At 40.4% G+C, this 14,616-nt stretch overlaps 1 protein-coding gene across 6 annotated transcripts in view; it reads right to left on the bottom strand.

Annotated features, from left to right (window-relative positions):
• RGL1 (ral guanine nucleotide dissociation stimulator-like 1) overlaps positions 1-14,616 on the bottom strand; it is a 295,913-nt gene that overhangs the window by 35,891 nt on the left and 245,406 nt on the right. For all 6 annotated transcript variants that reach the window (XM_011934156.1, XM_011934152.1, XM_011934155.1 and 3 more), the window contains 5 exons: positions 11,973-12,157; positions 8,863-8,987; positions 7,835-8,050; positions 4,140-4,243; positions 566-650 (listed from right to left, as the gene is read on the bottom strand). In XM_011934156.1, the coding sequence (XP_011789546.1) occupies positions 566-650; positions 4,140-4,243; positions 7,835-8,050; positions 8,863-8,987; positions 11,973-12,157 (715 nt within the window). The remainder of the gene's footprint in view (positions 1-565; positions 651-4,139; positions 4,244-7,834; positions 8,051-8,862; positions 8,988-11,972; positions 12,158-14,616) is intronic.

Below are 14,616 nucleotides of genomic sequence, written 5' to 3'. Positions count from 1 at the left end.
TTCATATTTCTAGAGGCAAGTTCAAAGCTTTACAAATATTAGGCATTCAACAAATGTCTGGAGAGATAAAATGAACTAAGCTATATCTTTACCTAGTGTGTCATTCAGAAGTCAGCACTTATTTGGTGTTCAATAAATACTGCTGACTGACAGATTGTGCAATTTAGTCCAAATAAAGGATGTGGAATTGCAGGCAGGCTTGGCCTCTGTCATTCTAGATGTTTTGCTGAGAAGGAATATTCCAGGGCCTCTCACCCACCTAACTGCCAGCACTTGGTATTTGCAGAGTAGCTTGTTAAGGAGGTACATACGCATATGAACTCAAGTTTCACAATCTGCTTGCATAACAGGCAAGCTAAGGGAGGTAGAAAGAGAGAGCTCAACTGGACTTAGAATTTTCTCAGCCCCAAGTTTCTTAGATTCTGCATTTTAAAAAATTTTTGCCTTCTAGTTACTTTAGGCTTTCTTTGGGGTTGAAGGAACTTAAGGAGCCCTCATGCTACTCTTCCTTGAATGGATTCCAGAGCTATTAAGCACTACCCAGCACCCTCACTAAGAGCCTCACCTTCATCAGTAGTTCTCGGCTGGTCAAATGATTATTATGGTCTGAGAAGATATCTGAAAGTTCTTCAAACATCAGCATTCGGTCTCTATGAAAAGGGATTAAGAAAATATTAACCACGAAGAGTTAGGAATAACCCGACACTTTAGGCCCAGCTGTCTTCAGGACGCAGGTCTAAGGAGTGATTGTACCCCTCTCGGGGTTGGGTGGGTACTGTAAGCACAGACGAGGCCCATGAATTTTTTTATGTGAGGTGACCTTTTATTTCTTTTAAGGTGGACTTGGCCACCCGTGTGAAGAGAGGTATATTTCCCTAGCAATGCATATTATAATCATAAAAAAGCATTATTCAATTGGGGCATCAAGTTGTTCAATTAGGACATGTTCTTGTCAGTGAGTTTAAAAAAAAAAAAAGACTGTTAGCAACACACACAGAGCCCACAGATCTGAGAGGTCATCTTGGCCAGGCCCCTAAGTTTAGAGATGAAGATGCCAGAACCAGGGATTTTCCCAAATTTCCACAAATAACTGCCAAGAGTTGCAGGTATGGAAGCCAAATTTTCTGGCTCACAGGCCACTATTCCTACTCCCAGAGTCAGAGGAGAATGGTGGAACCGGGATGGGCTCTGCAACCAGAGGTGGTGAGTTCCAGTTGCAACTCTCCACTCACTATCTGAATGATCCCAGACAAGCTGCTTAACTTTCCTGAGCTTCAATTTTCTCATCTCTACAAGGGAAATATGACAGCACTTTTATGGGACTGCTGGGAAAGTGAGTGAAACCACATATGCAAAGCATCTGCTCTGCCCCTCTCCCTTTCCAGGATACTATATCTCTGTGAGCCTCATGGTTTTCTCTACACACCGTCCAGGGTTAATGGGTCCATGATTCTGAAGACAAAGAATTAACAGGGGCAATATCACTATTTATGCAACATTTTCATTATTATGAAAAAAACATATTATTAAGAGCCTGTTTGTTTTATAGTGAGTGTAATATTACTCTAAATAATAAAGAAAACCATTAAGCTATTCATATTTGGAGAAAATCATTTCAAAATTAACTATATGTGGCCCTAAATGAATAGGTATCCTCTCTGTCTACTTAAAGTGACAAATGTGAAGGATTATAGGGAAAGTGATAACCAAATAAGATATCTTTTTTTCTTTTCTTTTCTTTAAATAACAGCTTTATTGAGATATAATCCACATATCATTGAAGTACACAGTCCAATGCTTTTTAGTATATTCACAGAGTTGAGTAGTCATCCCCATAATCAATTTTAGAATATTTTGTCACCTCAAGAAGAAACTTTCTATCCTTTGGCTATCACCCTGTGACCCTACCATCCTCCCAGTCCCAGCCTTAGGTAACCACTGATCTACATTCTGTGTCCACAGATTTGCTGATTCTGGACATTTCATATACAAGTCCAAGTATATGATGTGTAGCTGCTGTGGCTGGCTTCTTTAATTTAGCATGTTTTCAAGATTCCTTCATGTTACACCATGTATCAGTACTACACTCCTTCTATGCCTGCAAAATATTCCACTGTATAGATGCACCATGTCCAAATAAGTTATCTTAACCCTGTTCCTTGAATTTAGCAATAGAGAACATGTGAAGCTGATATAGAAGTGTGTTCTCTAAGGAACTGTGACACTTCTGTAGTGTCCTTGCTAAAACACATACAAACCAACTAAGAAACAAACTAGAAACATATGTTATACAGAATGCAGCTTAGAGGGTTTTTCATCTGTCTTTAGAAAATAGTTTTAAAATCCAGCTAGAATAAATCTTTTCATATGGCAACCAAGGAGACTAAGATACAAGTCCATTAATTTTTTTGCTCATGTTTTAGTCTCAAACTTGCTGTGGAAGAAATCTTAGGCTGGTTACATGACTTTCCTTAGTGTTCTTTTTTCAACAACCAAAGAATTACCTTTCGTGGCAATCAGACAAGGCTGCAATCAGTCGAGTAAGGCTGCATTTTAACACTTGACTGTCCCTTTGTTTTTGATACTACAGTTGAGTGGGGAGTGGTGATAAGGGAAAGAGGAGGTGAAGTAGAGGTTGGAGGGCGGGGACACTGCATGCTTCTGATTTTCCCATCGTATTTCACCAGGGTCTATCAAGTAATGATTTTATATGATCCCATCGTTCTTAAGGAGAAATGTGTGCAGAGGAAAATCAACCAACTATTCTCTCTTTAATACACACAATCACCTTGATTATTCAAAACAGAGAAGAAAGAACCCAAGAAAAGGGTAATAATCATGAAAATTGCATTGGTCTTTGAAAAGCCTGCCAGTTCTTCTACTGATAGATATTGGTGTCATAAACAAAGCACGAGCTTTGGAGTTCAAGTAGCTGTGGCTTCTACAGCTCTGTAACATAAGGCATTATAAACATCCACTTTATTTTTTTCTTTTAACTTATCAAAGAATCACCTAATAAATAATTTGGCTTACACCAAGCAGACTATCCCCTGAATGAGAATATGTGCTTATCAGCAAACTTGAGGATTGTGGCACTCATTTTTCAGCATAACTTTATGAAACTCTGGTTTACCATCTTGGGGCTCTTGCAAATTCAAACAGTGTCAGTCCCCCAGGGCTTGATCAACTCTGAGTAAACTTATGAAACTGAGGACCCAGACCTTCCATTCTGTGCCACTAAGGCAGCCTGGCTGGGAAGCCAGCTGGTCTCCCTCTCCTCCTAACTGAAACTGACTATACCATATGTGGTATAGACCATACAGAATTTATACATTCTTCCCTGATGTAGCCCAAATTCCTGACTAGTTCAAACCTGGGCAGACTTGTTTAATGTAACTGGCCTAGTTGTACTCACAACACAATCCCCAGCCTCTAAATCTGTAGTGATAGAGAATCAGAACTGCCCCCTCCCTCACCTTTCCTTCCTTTGCACAAAGTTCTTTGATCTACAGTGAAGTTCCAGAAATGGAAGAGATGGTAGTAGTGCAAAAATCAGGATATTGAGTTGTTAATTATTCCAAAGGTTGCACCAAGAAATATGAAGAAAAACAGCATAGGATGTGGCCAGTTAATAATTTCAGGTACTTAGAAAAGAATATTTAAAGGTTTTTAACGCCAATAAGATAGCTTTTAAAATGCTGAAACTAAAAGGACAACTAAATAGTTTCCTACTGAACATCAAGAACTAATGTCCTATCTGCACACATTACCCCTTGAGTCCTAAAATAGCTTAGGGCTTTGCAGTGAGTCTGAAAAATAACCAGAAGTAATGGCAAATTGCTGTGACTTCATCACTCCACGACTTTATCCCTCAAAATCCAGATAATAAGCACATCCTTCAGATCATCCCCAAAGCCAATAACCTTGGCTTTGGTATACTTAGAATGAGTTTGATTTCTGCACGAGCCCTGCCTCAAAAGTCATTAATGATTATGTGTAAGACGCACCCTGCCTGAAACACACAGAGGATTTCAAATATGTTTCTCTAGTTATGCGATATGAGCTTTGAAGGTGAGGACCCGTCGCAACAACTAATTATCCCGGCCAAACAAAAGTAGAGCAGACACTTGGGAACTTACCTTGGGACAGCAGCCCAAGTCTTTTTTAACCGATAGATGGAATTAGACTGCAGTGCCGAAACGATGGCCCTCAAGGAGGAAAAATTCTTCAGGAGTCTACATTCCTGTATGGGGAGTGATTAAAAGACATAAAAGACATTTAACTATCAATATTACAGTGACTTGGTGGTTTCCTGTTTTAGAGGTATCACAGCTGCTATGAATTCTTACCACTAAATAGGCAGCTGTATAAATACTGAACATCAAAAAGTGGCTCCTTCCTCCCACCCCAGTCATCGAAACACTTTATAGATTTTGGCACAGTATGCTTGTTTTTCTCCCGTCAATATATTTTTTTGTGTTGTTGTTACAGTTTTATAGCTTCCAGCTTTCCTAGTAAAAACACTAATGGAGGTAAGTCTACAGAGCTACGCTAGAAAGAGCAACTTTCTTCTGCTGAAAGCACACAGACGTCCTAAAAATATGCACTTTAGATCTTCTTTACATCCACAAAATGAGGTGGGCAGCAGCCACTCTGAGGTCAGATGGTATTGAACATCTCATGACCAACCCTTGTCCACAGAGGTGTATATAATTTGGCAATAAAAATTCACCACAAGTTGAACTTTGGCTTTTATGCTCTTAGCCAAGGGGGATATTTTTATACACATTTATTTGGTTTCAAATTGGCTGTTCCGCAACCATAAACATTCAAAAACACCTTGGTACTTCAATGCTTCCAAAATAACTTGGCCTTTTAAAATAAAATTCATTTTGGCAATGTTTTAAAACAAAACAGAAAGAGAACAGGAAACATTCTGGATGCCATTTTCTGGGTAAGGAGAGAGGCTCCCTATTTAAACTTAAGCTACCATAAGGATCCTATAGCATCAGCAGTTAGTGACCTTGGAGTCAAAGTCCTGTGACTGAATAGTAGGGACAGCAAAACAGACAGAAAGAAAGTCCCATTCTTGGCTGGCAACGGGAAGGTAGCAATGTGAGGAGGGTGGACCAGGCCTTATGTAAAAGGAGATGCTTCATATACAGGCACGTGACAGTGTAATAGGCCCAGTGTTTACAAGTGAGTACACCATGTGAGCACGTATTTGGCTTTGTGTACAGTATCTCAGGTAAGAGGTCCCAGAGTGATTGGGTACAAATGTAAATCACTTCGAGAATCATTCCACAAAGAAATGTTAATCCTGAATATGAAGGAAAAACAGCACTCTAAGTTAGCATGCCAAAATCCGGACACTGAAAACTATGCCAAACGAACCCTCAAACGTTTTCTTTAGAGTAAATGCCAAAGTACTTAATAAAAGTCATGTCCACCCTTTTTAAATGCCTCAATGTCCTCCCCTTATTTGGAAAGATATAAAGAGAAAAAGAGAGAGAAAGAGAGAAACAAAGAAAGAGAGGAAAGAAGGGAAGGGAAGGGAAGGGAAGGGAAGGATGGGAAGGAAGAGAAGGAGGAAGGGAGGGAAGGAGGGGAAGAGACAGAGAACAAGAGAAATGTTCTGAATTGCAATCTGGAAACTAAGCCTATGGGAGCATGGTTCAACAAAGGTTCACAAAAGTTATATTCTAAAAATCAGGAAACTTGTAATAAAAAAAGGAACTCAGGCACAGATATATCATGCAAATTGAAATAAACATATGGAACACATTACTCAAAAAAAGGTTTAAACTAAGGGTTTAAAAGAGTACAAAAGGCATCTGGCCCATTTCTAGAAAAAGAGGCATCTTCCAGGAGATGTGATGCAAAAGTAAAAACATACCATTAAGGGCAGTCCAAGAAAATACAGGCATTTTAAGTCAGAAAAATTTTATTTTTCAAACATCCTTTCAATAGAAATTGACTACGATGAATGCAGGAAAAGTAAACTAAATCTTGGTAGCAAACCACTCGTAAGTCTCATTATTTTATTATATTTCCCTAGACAATTGCAAAAGATACAACATACTCAATATTAGGAAGTGATATCACCAAAAAAAGTAAAGGCCCTTGGCTTTATTATTAGCATATGATATGGGATTTGAAATATACTTCAAATGATTCAACTTGCATTTCTTATTACCACAAAATGCACAATTTATATTCAATTTGGACCAAAAGTCACCCCTTGAGCCCCACTATGTCATATATACAGATGTTATATTGTCACTGTAGCCAAAGTAGTTGAATGAATTGGGGTAGACAGCCTGTTTTTGAGACATGCTGTGATATTTATGGCAAAAAAAAAAAAAAAATTCCTTATCATTCTAAAAAGACACAGAACTTCCACGCTATATCTCACTCAGAACTTCTTTTGTATCTCTTACTTGCTGAGCAATAAGCTCGATTTAGAATAGGAGAAATATAATAAGTTGTTTATGCAACTTACACTCTTTGTTTCTTGCTGCCTTTTGTCATACACTAGGAAGTCTGCAGTAACAGACTACCTGAAGACTCAAAACAAGGCAAATTATCTGGCACAATTGTGTCTCTGCTCTTTAATCAAAGACAACAAAAGAGAATGTAACATTATGCCCTATCGATAGGGGCTGAAGGAAAAATATATTTAAGGGGATATAAAGCAAAATGTGTTCTGGTTGAGAGTTGACCCATAGAGCCCAGAACACAAATTACTATGATATTTTCATAGTCATAATTTTTCACAATAATTATTTTGCTCATGTAATTTCTTCTGCCTAGAAAAAAAAATACCCCTCTACTCTTCAAATACCAAAAATCCTATCTGTTATTCAAAGTTAATTTCAAATGTCAATTCGTCTGTGAAACCTTCCTTGATCACCCAATCAAAAATGATTCCTCTCTCCTCCACTTTTACAGTGCTTATCTCCCATGGCCCCACTCCTCTACTGCCTCAGGCTGAGATAATTCCAGTGTATCTTAACTTCCTTGTTTGAGTATGGGTTCCTGTAAACAAACAATTATACTCTATCCTAGTATGTCCTCGAAGTACATAATACTGTGGTTTACACACATTAGGAGTTCACAAAATATTTGGTGGCCCACTGACTGCACACTGTTGCCATTTTCTCAGTCATGACATAAGATGCTGAGAAGGGGAGGTCCCATGGTATGTAAGCAGTTCATCCAAGAGACTAGACTCCAACACTCGGAAGAATGTGAGTCAGACCTAGGAATAGACTCTTCCCCTCCAACTTCAGATTAATATGAGATAGGACCTCAGATTAATATGAGATCTCTGTAAGTGTCTCAGTCCTTTAGAAAAGAGATTCAGGACTCTGAGAAAGTACCAGCTCTTCAAAACTGCAGAAGATGTAATGCCTCCAGGTACTAGGAGGGGGCATAGGTAATCACTCTGGGTTGAAAAGCTGTCTGTTTTGACATGCAGACCATCCATTTATATTTACTGAATATGGTGCAGAAACCAACACTCAGTCTGTCATGAATACAAAGGGGAAAGCAGACAGAATGTCTTACTCTGGAGAGGTAGCAGTATGAGAGCCCGTAACTGGGAAGAAGTGAGTAGGGGACCAATTTTTTAAAAAAGAGGAAAATAAATAAGCTGCCAAGTTTAGAAAGGCAACTTTTTTCTTACTCTGGAACAACAACAAAAACCCAGCGGGCTCCCATATATGGTCTTCTGACTGCCTTTTCAACCAAACAGCTAAACCATTTAAACAAAGTGATGGAGTAGTCTCTTGCATCTAACAAACACAAAGAATATTTTATAAAAGGCAATTACATGAGCGATGTTGATCCACTTCTCGATGATTTTGGCTCTCTGCTGAGTTTTGAGTTCTTTGCCCCCCAGTATGGTGCTGACAACACATTTGGTGAGGGTATTAAACTGAGAGATGGTGGCACGGATCGTAGGAGCCAAATGTTTGTTTTCCTTCTTATCCCTTCGAGACCAAATGCAGCCCAGGCAGTGGTGAGGCACTACTTTCTTGAAGAGTTGCTGGAACAAAAGAGGAACTGACTTTAAGGACAACACAGACATTTCATATGGCAAAGCATGTCATCTGGGTCATCTGTAAATTGGTAATTTTGTGAATGCCCGAATAATCATTTTCTACTCGATTTGCCTCATGGTGTCCATTTCAACGGACAAAAGTAAATAATTAATATACTCATCGATAATGTTTACTAGAAGGAAAATCTCCACCATATTCCACGCTGCTTTCTCAAAAGTGGTAAAGCAGAAGAGCTAAGGCTACCACGATAACTCCTCACAGTCCTCTTGTATTTATCAGCTAACGCCTACCTCTGCAATGTGACTGACATACTCAAATATGTCCAGCTCACAAAAATACTCAAACTTCAAAAGTACAGAAAGCACACGTGGAAATGAGGAGCCAGATACAATCACATGTGGATTCTGTGAATTTATTTTATCCTAACTTATACTTTGATCCCTTTACAGTCCTCCAAATAAACAGTTCAGATCTTGAAATATTTATGAGTGTAAAGGGAGAAAAATACCCACAGAACAAGGCAGATTTTGTTTCACAGGGATTCGAATTCTTATTTCCCTCTGTGTCCTGAGCTCCAAAAGCACCTTCTCCTAGAGTTGCAAGAAGAGCTCAGGCCTGAATTATTTAGATGATTGATTCAAGTCACATCTTAACTCTGCACCTGCAGGCACAGCCTCTCTCAGGGATTCAAAAAAACTTAAAATCACATTATCCCACTGCTCTCTCTGGGGCACCAGTGTCATCACTCTCCCATGTTTTAAGTGAAAGTACACCGGATCACAAAGAGAAGACATACTGCATCCATGTACGTCAGCTGCTCTGCCACGAGATCTTCTGAGAAGCACGTGAATTCTGCTGACCCTCCACCCTCCAGTTCCTCTTCCTCTTCCAGGCTGAAGGAGACCGTGTTGGGAAGCCCATCTGTTCACATATGGAAAAGATTAGTCATTTGGTGCCAGTGTATATAATCTTGCTTATAGAGTCATCAGACTTCTTTTATTTAGGAAGAAGAGGGCCAATCCTCCAGAACACTCCCAGGGAGACAACCACAAGCACAACACATCTAACAGCAATGGAGATCTTCCCATCTCTGCTTGTTCTTGGATTCTCTATTAAGATCAGGGCCCTCATGCTCTCACTCTGACAAACCACTGGCTCCTAAGCCAAGGACAGAACCAGGATAGGCAAAGTCTAGAGAGAGTCCTTCGTCTAGGGCTCTTGCAAACTCTTTGATCAGATCAGCTCCAGGACTAATCCAACTAACTCCTAAACCCCAACCATGCAATTCTTGGTTGCTGGGCGACTTATAACCAGAAGCCTGGAAGGACTCGCCATGAAGGCAGGTCAGACTTGGGCAATAAAATGAGCCATTTTGGTGTTAGAAATGCTGATGAAGCCCTCAAAATTCTCAAAATGTTCAGTCACTTTCAACTTCCACCCAAAGCTAAGAATGCATGAAGCTAAGAATGGATTTAGTCTTCAACTAAATCCACCCGAACCTATCACAGACAAGATCATCAATTAGCAAATTACATAGGACACAGCATGGAGAAAATCCATACCCAGGACTCCGAATAAAAAGCAGAAGAGCCCACACCTGGAACAGGACCTCCAGTCTCCATTTGGAAAGACTGAAATTTGATGAAGTTTTTCTGACTTAAATCCCCAGCCTTCCTTTCCTGGAAGCTTTCCCCACTGCTCGGGTTGTTTCCCAACCTCAGCCCCTTCACACTCCTCGCACTGCTTCCTGTCAAACCTGTTCTCAAGGAAAGAAAACTCTAGTTACATTCAGTTATATCTTAGCAGAAATGTAAATCAGCATGTTACTACTCCCCCAGAACGTCTATATTTTGAGCCTTTTCTTTCTTTCTTTGTAGAATTAAAGACTATTGGGCATCTTGGATTAAGTCACAATGGCTTTTCTTCATTTTCCAGGGAAAAGGAGCTTCTGAGAGTGGACCCTATACCACTTCCCCTTTGGGGCAGCATGTGGGTATCTGTCTACGCTGGTGGCAGGTATGTGATTTAAGGATTGCCCCTCTACCCTGGACTTGAAAGTCCAGATGCGAATGGGGTTGGATTATGACCGGAGAACGTAGGAGGGGATCACTGCCTATCCCCAGAGTCTGCGACACAAACAGGTACAAGCTAAAGGAAGCTAAAACCCCGTGACATGGAGGATGTTAAGCAATCTAATTTCATAATTCTTCCTCCATAAAACTCTGGCACTGTTTCATTTAGTGGAGTAATTAGAAACTTGGGATCCCAAATAAAGGTTCAGAAAGGGCCTCTCCCCTACCCTGTCAACAAATACATACACATATCCCAGTTGCCCTGCAATGCAGAGCCTAACCCACTTCAATCAAGGAGGAGGGTATGTGCTAAGGCTTGATCTTTCCATTCATTCATTCATTCAGCAAACACAGCAGCTCAATGTGTGTCTATAACGATGCTGTGCATGAAGATTACATGATCCTTTCTCTCTGGGGCATAGTCCATGCCTTCACTGTTTTCTGCTTTTGATTCTCCTCCAGAGGTAAGTAAAAACATGAAGCATAATTTTACTTTTTAAAAACATATAGGAGAGCTTGCTTCTTCTGCAGGAGTAAAATTGGGTAAAACAAGCACACGGGAACTGAGGCAATCTCCCTCTCCCCTGCCTCAGCCTGCCAAATGAGCTCTGCCTTGCAGTCCCTGTGTTGGAAACAATGAATGACTGGTCCCACCGGTTCCCCCAATTAGGCTCAGAGCCAGGGGCAGCCCCAGTGGGGAGAGCTGGGCTCCAACACAGTGTTTTCCACTCCAGCACAAAGCCAGGCATGGAGGCCCTGAAGGGAGCTGAGGTCTGCAGCTGGAGGAGTGCCCCTGGTATTCAAACATTCCTGGCAGATGAAGTCATCTGAGATATAGAGTATTTGGCAGTCAGCTTCCAATGATGCAACTGCATTTCCCTCTCTCTGGGTCCCCTATCCATAAGAAATTCAGCAGGTATTGTTTGGAATTTAGGTCTATTTTCTTTGGAGCTGATGCAGCTTTTCCTTATTGGTTCTGAGGAACATTTCCTTTCCCTCACTGATGAAGTCAGGCATCCCTTCAGGGAAATGCCTGTCAGAAGCTCCAAGTGGGTCAGCCACCATGGCAACTGTCACCCAGCACCCCAGTGAGGGGATACAACGTCACACTGGAAGCCTGTCCCAGCCTCTTTCTGACTTTCTTCAAAGCCTAATAGTTCCAAGCACCTCATGACCTGCAGTGGTTGCCTTTCCTTTGTCCTTGAAAACAGGAGGTCAGTTCCTCAAACAGGGAAAAACAGCCACAGAAACTTCTTTGATGAGGCCTTTAGAGATGCTAAATGACGGTAATCTGCACTGGCAGGGGACCTGTTACAGTGATGCTTTTCCATACTGAAGGACAAACACCTTTTCCAAGCTTTTGGGAGGGCAGGATCAGAACTGGACTTCATTCCTTGACTGCTAGATGGGGGTGGTTGTGATGGAAGGATAGAAGGAGCCATTAAGCAGGTAATAAAATGCAAATTCAGGTTCAGCATGGTACATGTTGATAAGGGAAGATTAAAGTTCATCATGGAGACCCTCTTCTTGGTAACAGAAGAAACCCCAGGAAATTACTTAATTTTTCTGAGCTGGAGTTTCCAGTTTCCTCATCCATAAAATGAGGGAGCCAGACTAGGTAGTCTTGAAAATCCCCTTCTCTGTCTAAAATTCTAGGCTCTATAATTAGTCCTTCAGTAACCTTGAGAATTTTATACCCAAGCCAATCCTCCAGCAGCATGTTGTTCTGAGGGTACTAAGGTTTCCTATTAGCGAGCACAGAGAGAACCTTTCTCCAGCGTGGAGGCTGGAGAATCAGAATCTAGCCTTGTACTGCGAACACGCAAGTACTCACTGTCAGTTTCCACTTCTTGCTTCTGAAACTGCTCAAGAAGATTTTGTGCTCTTCTTTCTGGGTCAGAGCCTGGCATCATCCTTGTGAGATAATCCAGCAGTTTCTGCAAGCAAGGGAAGTGAGGGGGCTCTCGGAAGTCTTCTGCACACTGGTCAAGCCAGGCCCTCAGTATTGAAGCGATTGCACTGAGAAAGAGAAATGGAGAGTCACTGCACCCAACTGGCTGTGGGGAGGCAAAATAATCCCTGGACACCAGGGCAGATGCCAGGGGCACCTCGGGAAACTTGGGTAGGTGGTCAACAGATCATTCATCCAAAAGTTCCTAGAAACATCAATGGATTTAAAGCACTTGAAAACAAACTAAACTTTATTGTTTTAAGTGGAGTGCTGCAGTGAAGCTGATAATGTATTTTTGTTATTGTTTGTTTGTTTTAAGGAGGCTAAACTTTGGAAAAACCCATACAGGGCAGAAAAATTGATGTGTAGAAGGTTTAGTGAGTCCTGAAGAAACTTCAAAGCAATCTGTACACAATAAGATTATGCTCAAATTAAATCCCACAAAATCTGCCACCTAATATGTTAGGAAATAACTGACTGCCGGTAGGCCAGAAATCCATCTGATTAAAGGAAGTGCCTGAGTTTGGAAAGAAAAATGCATAAATTCAAGTTGACAAGGATCACCAGGGCTTCAGCATGAACACTGAAAATGTCCTCATAAAATTATCCTTTTGTTTCTCAAATTACAATGAGGAGAATATATTTCAAGTACGAGAAATAGTAGGTAACGAAGTTATATCTTTAAAAGATAAAGGAGAAAAACTTGATAAGCAAAAGCGATTTCTTCTGACGGCTCCGTGGATCACACAGAGTCCACCTTGGGGAAGACAAGCTTCCAGGGCACAAAAAGAGACCGGATCATTTGTGCGTGCACAGCTCCCTCCAGTATGTTAGTAATAACACAGCATGTTGTCTTTAGGTTAGCGGCAGCCACTCACTGAAGGCAAGAGACAAACAGCTGAAGGATAAAAAGAATAAAATGTTTTGAGTGCCGTTATTCTATGCTTCATCTTCAAAGAGGACTTTACCAACACTCCTGGCTCAGTCACATGCCACAGACAAGGAGAAGAACAGAATACTCTGCCTGCCTAGCAAGCAGTCACCCCATACAGTCCAGGCATATTCACTGCTGAAGGCTGGAGAAGATGACAGGGACTATAAATTAATCCATGCATATTTTATTGACAGAGACACAACACCTCATCTTAACTAAACACTTTATCAAAAGTTTTCAGCCAAAAAGAATTTTTTAGCACATTCTAAAATTATCATCTAATTATACTTCAAACAAATTGTTTTTTTTTAGTTAAACTATAACTGGACTAAGTTATTACCCACATGTGTGAAACTGAAAGCTGGGCTTTCACAGGTGTGTCTAACTTTCTTCACATCTTGATTTCACACCAAGAAGTTGGACTATCATCAAAGCATAAGTATGACTAAAGCCAATTTAATGCTTAACTTTTGGAATTGAAGTACAAACAGAAGGAAAATAAATGCGTTACTGTTTTCACTATGGTGTACATCATTGTTTCACTAATGTGGAATGTTAAAGCAATTGGAACTATAATATTCAATTATCTGCATCTAAAGTAGATACGTAAAACCATCAAATGAAAGTCATAGAAATAATTCAATACTCCAAACATTTAGTCCAGATTAAATGAAATTATAAACAATAATTTCACTTCCTTCCAGAAAGCCAGAAGAAATTAATTGAAAACCTGATATTTGCATACATCAGCTTGACTTTTACAGAAAAAGAGTTTTGTACCTTTAAAAAGAGGGATGAATTAATCTAATTAATACCACTAGCTTAATGTTTCTTAATATTTCAGTGAAAAGATACTCTTTATGACGACACTGATGGAAAAACAGATATGAAGAGGTGATAATTCACATCACATACTCAAGTCGGAAACAGCAGCAGCCTAACAAGAAGACAGTGTTTCACTGAAAAGACACTCAGACAGAAACACAAAATTACAGGTAAGAGTCAGTGATGCTAATATATTACTTACTTCTTAAATGCCTGTGATCCTTAATTATTATGATAAAACTCATTATTTATTCCAAAAAGTAAGTCTTACAAATGTATATAAACTAAAAAAGTGAAATACCTACTCTCTCCCTTCATCTTAATCCCATCCCCAGGACCTTTTGTTAACTGTTGGAATATATCCTTCTAGGCTTTTCTGTGGATATGTACACATATTTAAACATACGTAATATGTGCTGGATGTGGTGGCTCACACCTGTAATCCCAGTACTTTGGGAGGCTGAGACAGGAGGATTGCTTGAGCCCAGGAGTCTAAGACCAGCCTGGGCAACGTGGCAAAACCCCATCTCTACAAAAAATACAGAAAATTAGCCAGGTGTGGTGGTGCACGTCTGCAGTCTCAGCTACTCAGGAGGCTGAGGTGGGAGGACTGATTGTGCCCAAGAAATAGAGGCTGGAGTGAGCTGTGATTACACCACTGTGATCACTGTAGCCTGGGTAACAGAGCAAGATCCTGTCTCCAAAAAAAAACAGAGAGAGAGAGGAAGAGAGAGAGAGAAAAAGAGAGAGAGGAAGAAAGAAAGAAAG

The sequence above is a fragment of the Colobus angolensis genome, unplaced genomic scaffold, assembly GCF_000951035.1.
Source record: "Colobus angolensis palliatus isolate OR3802 unplaced genomic scaffold, Cang.pa_1.0 Scaffold132, whole genome shotgun sequence".
Taxonomy (NCBI): domain Eukaryota; kingdom Metazoa; phylum Chordata; class Mammalia; order Primates; family Cercopithecidae; genus Colobus; species Colobus angolensis.
The sequence above is the reverse complement of the archived record's forward strand: the minus strand, read 5'-3'. Positions and strand labels throughout refer to the sequence as shown.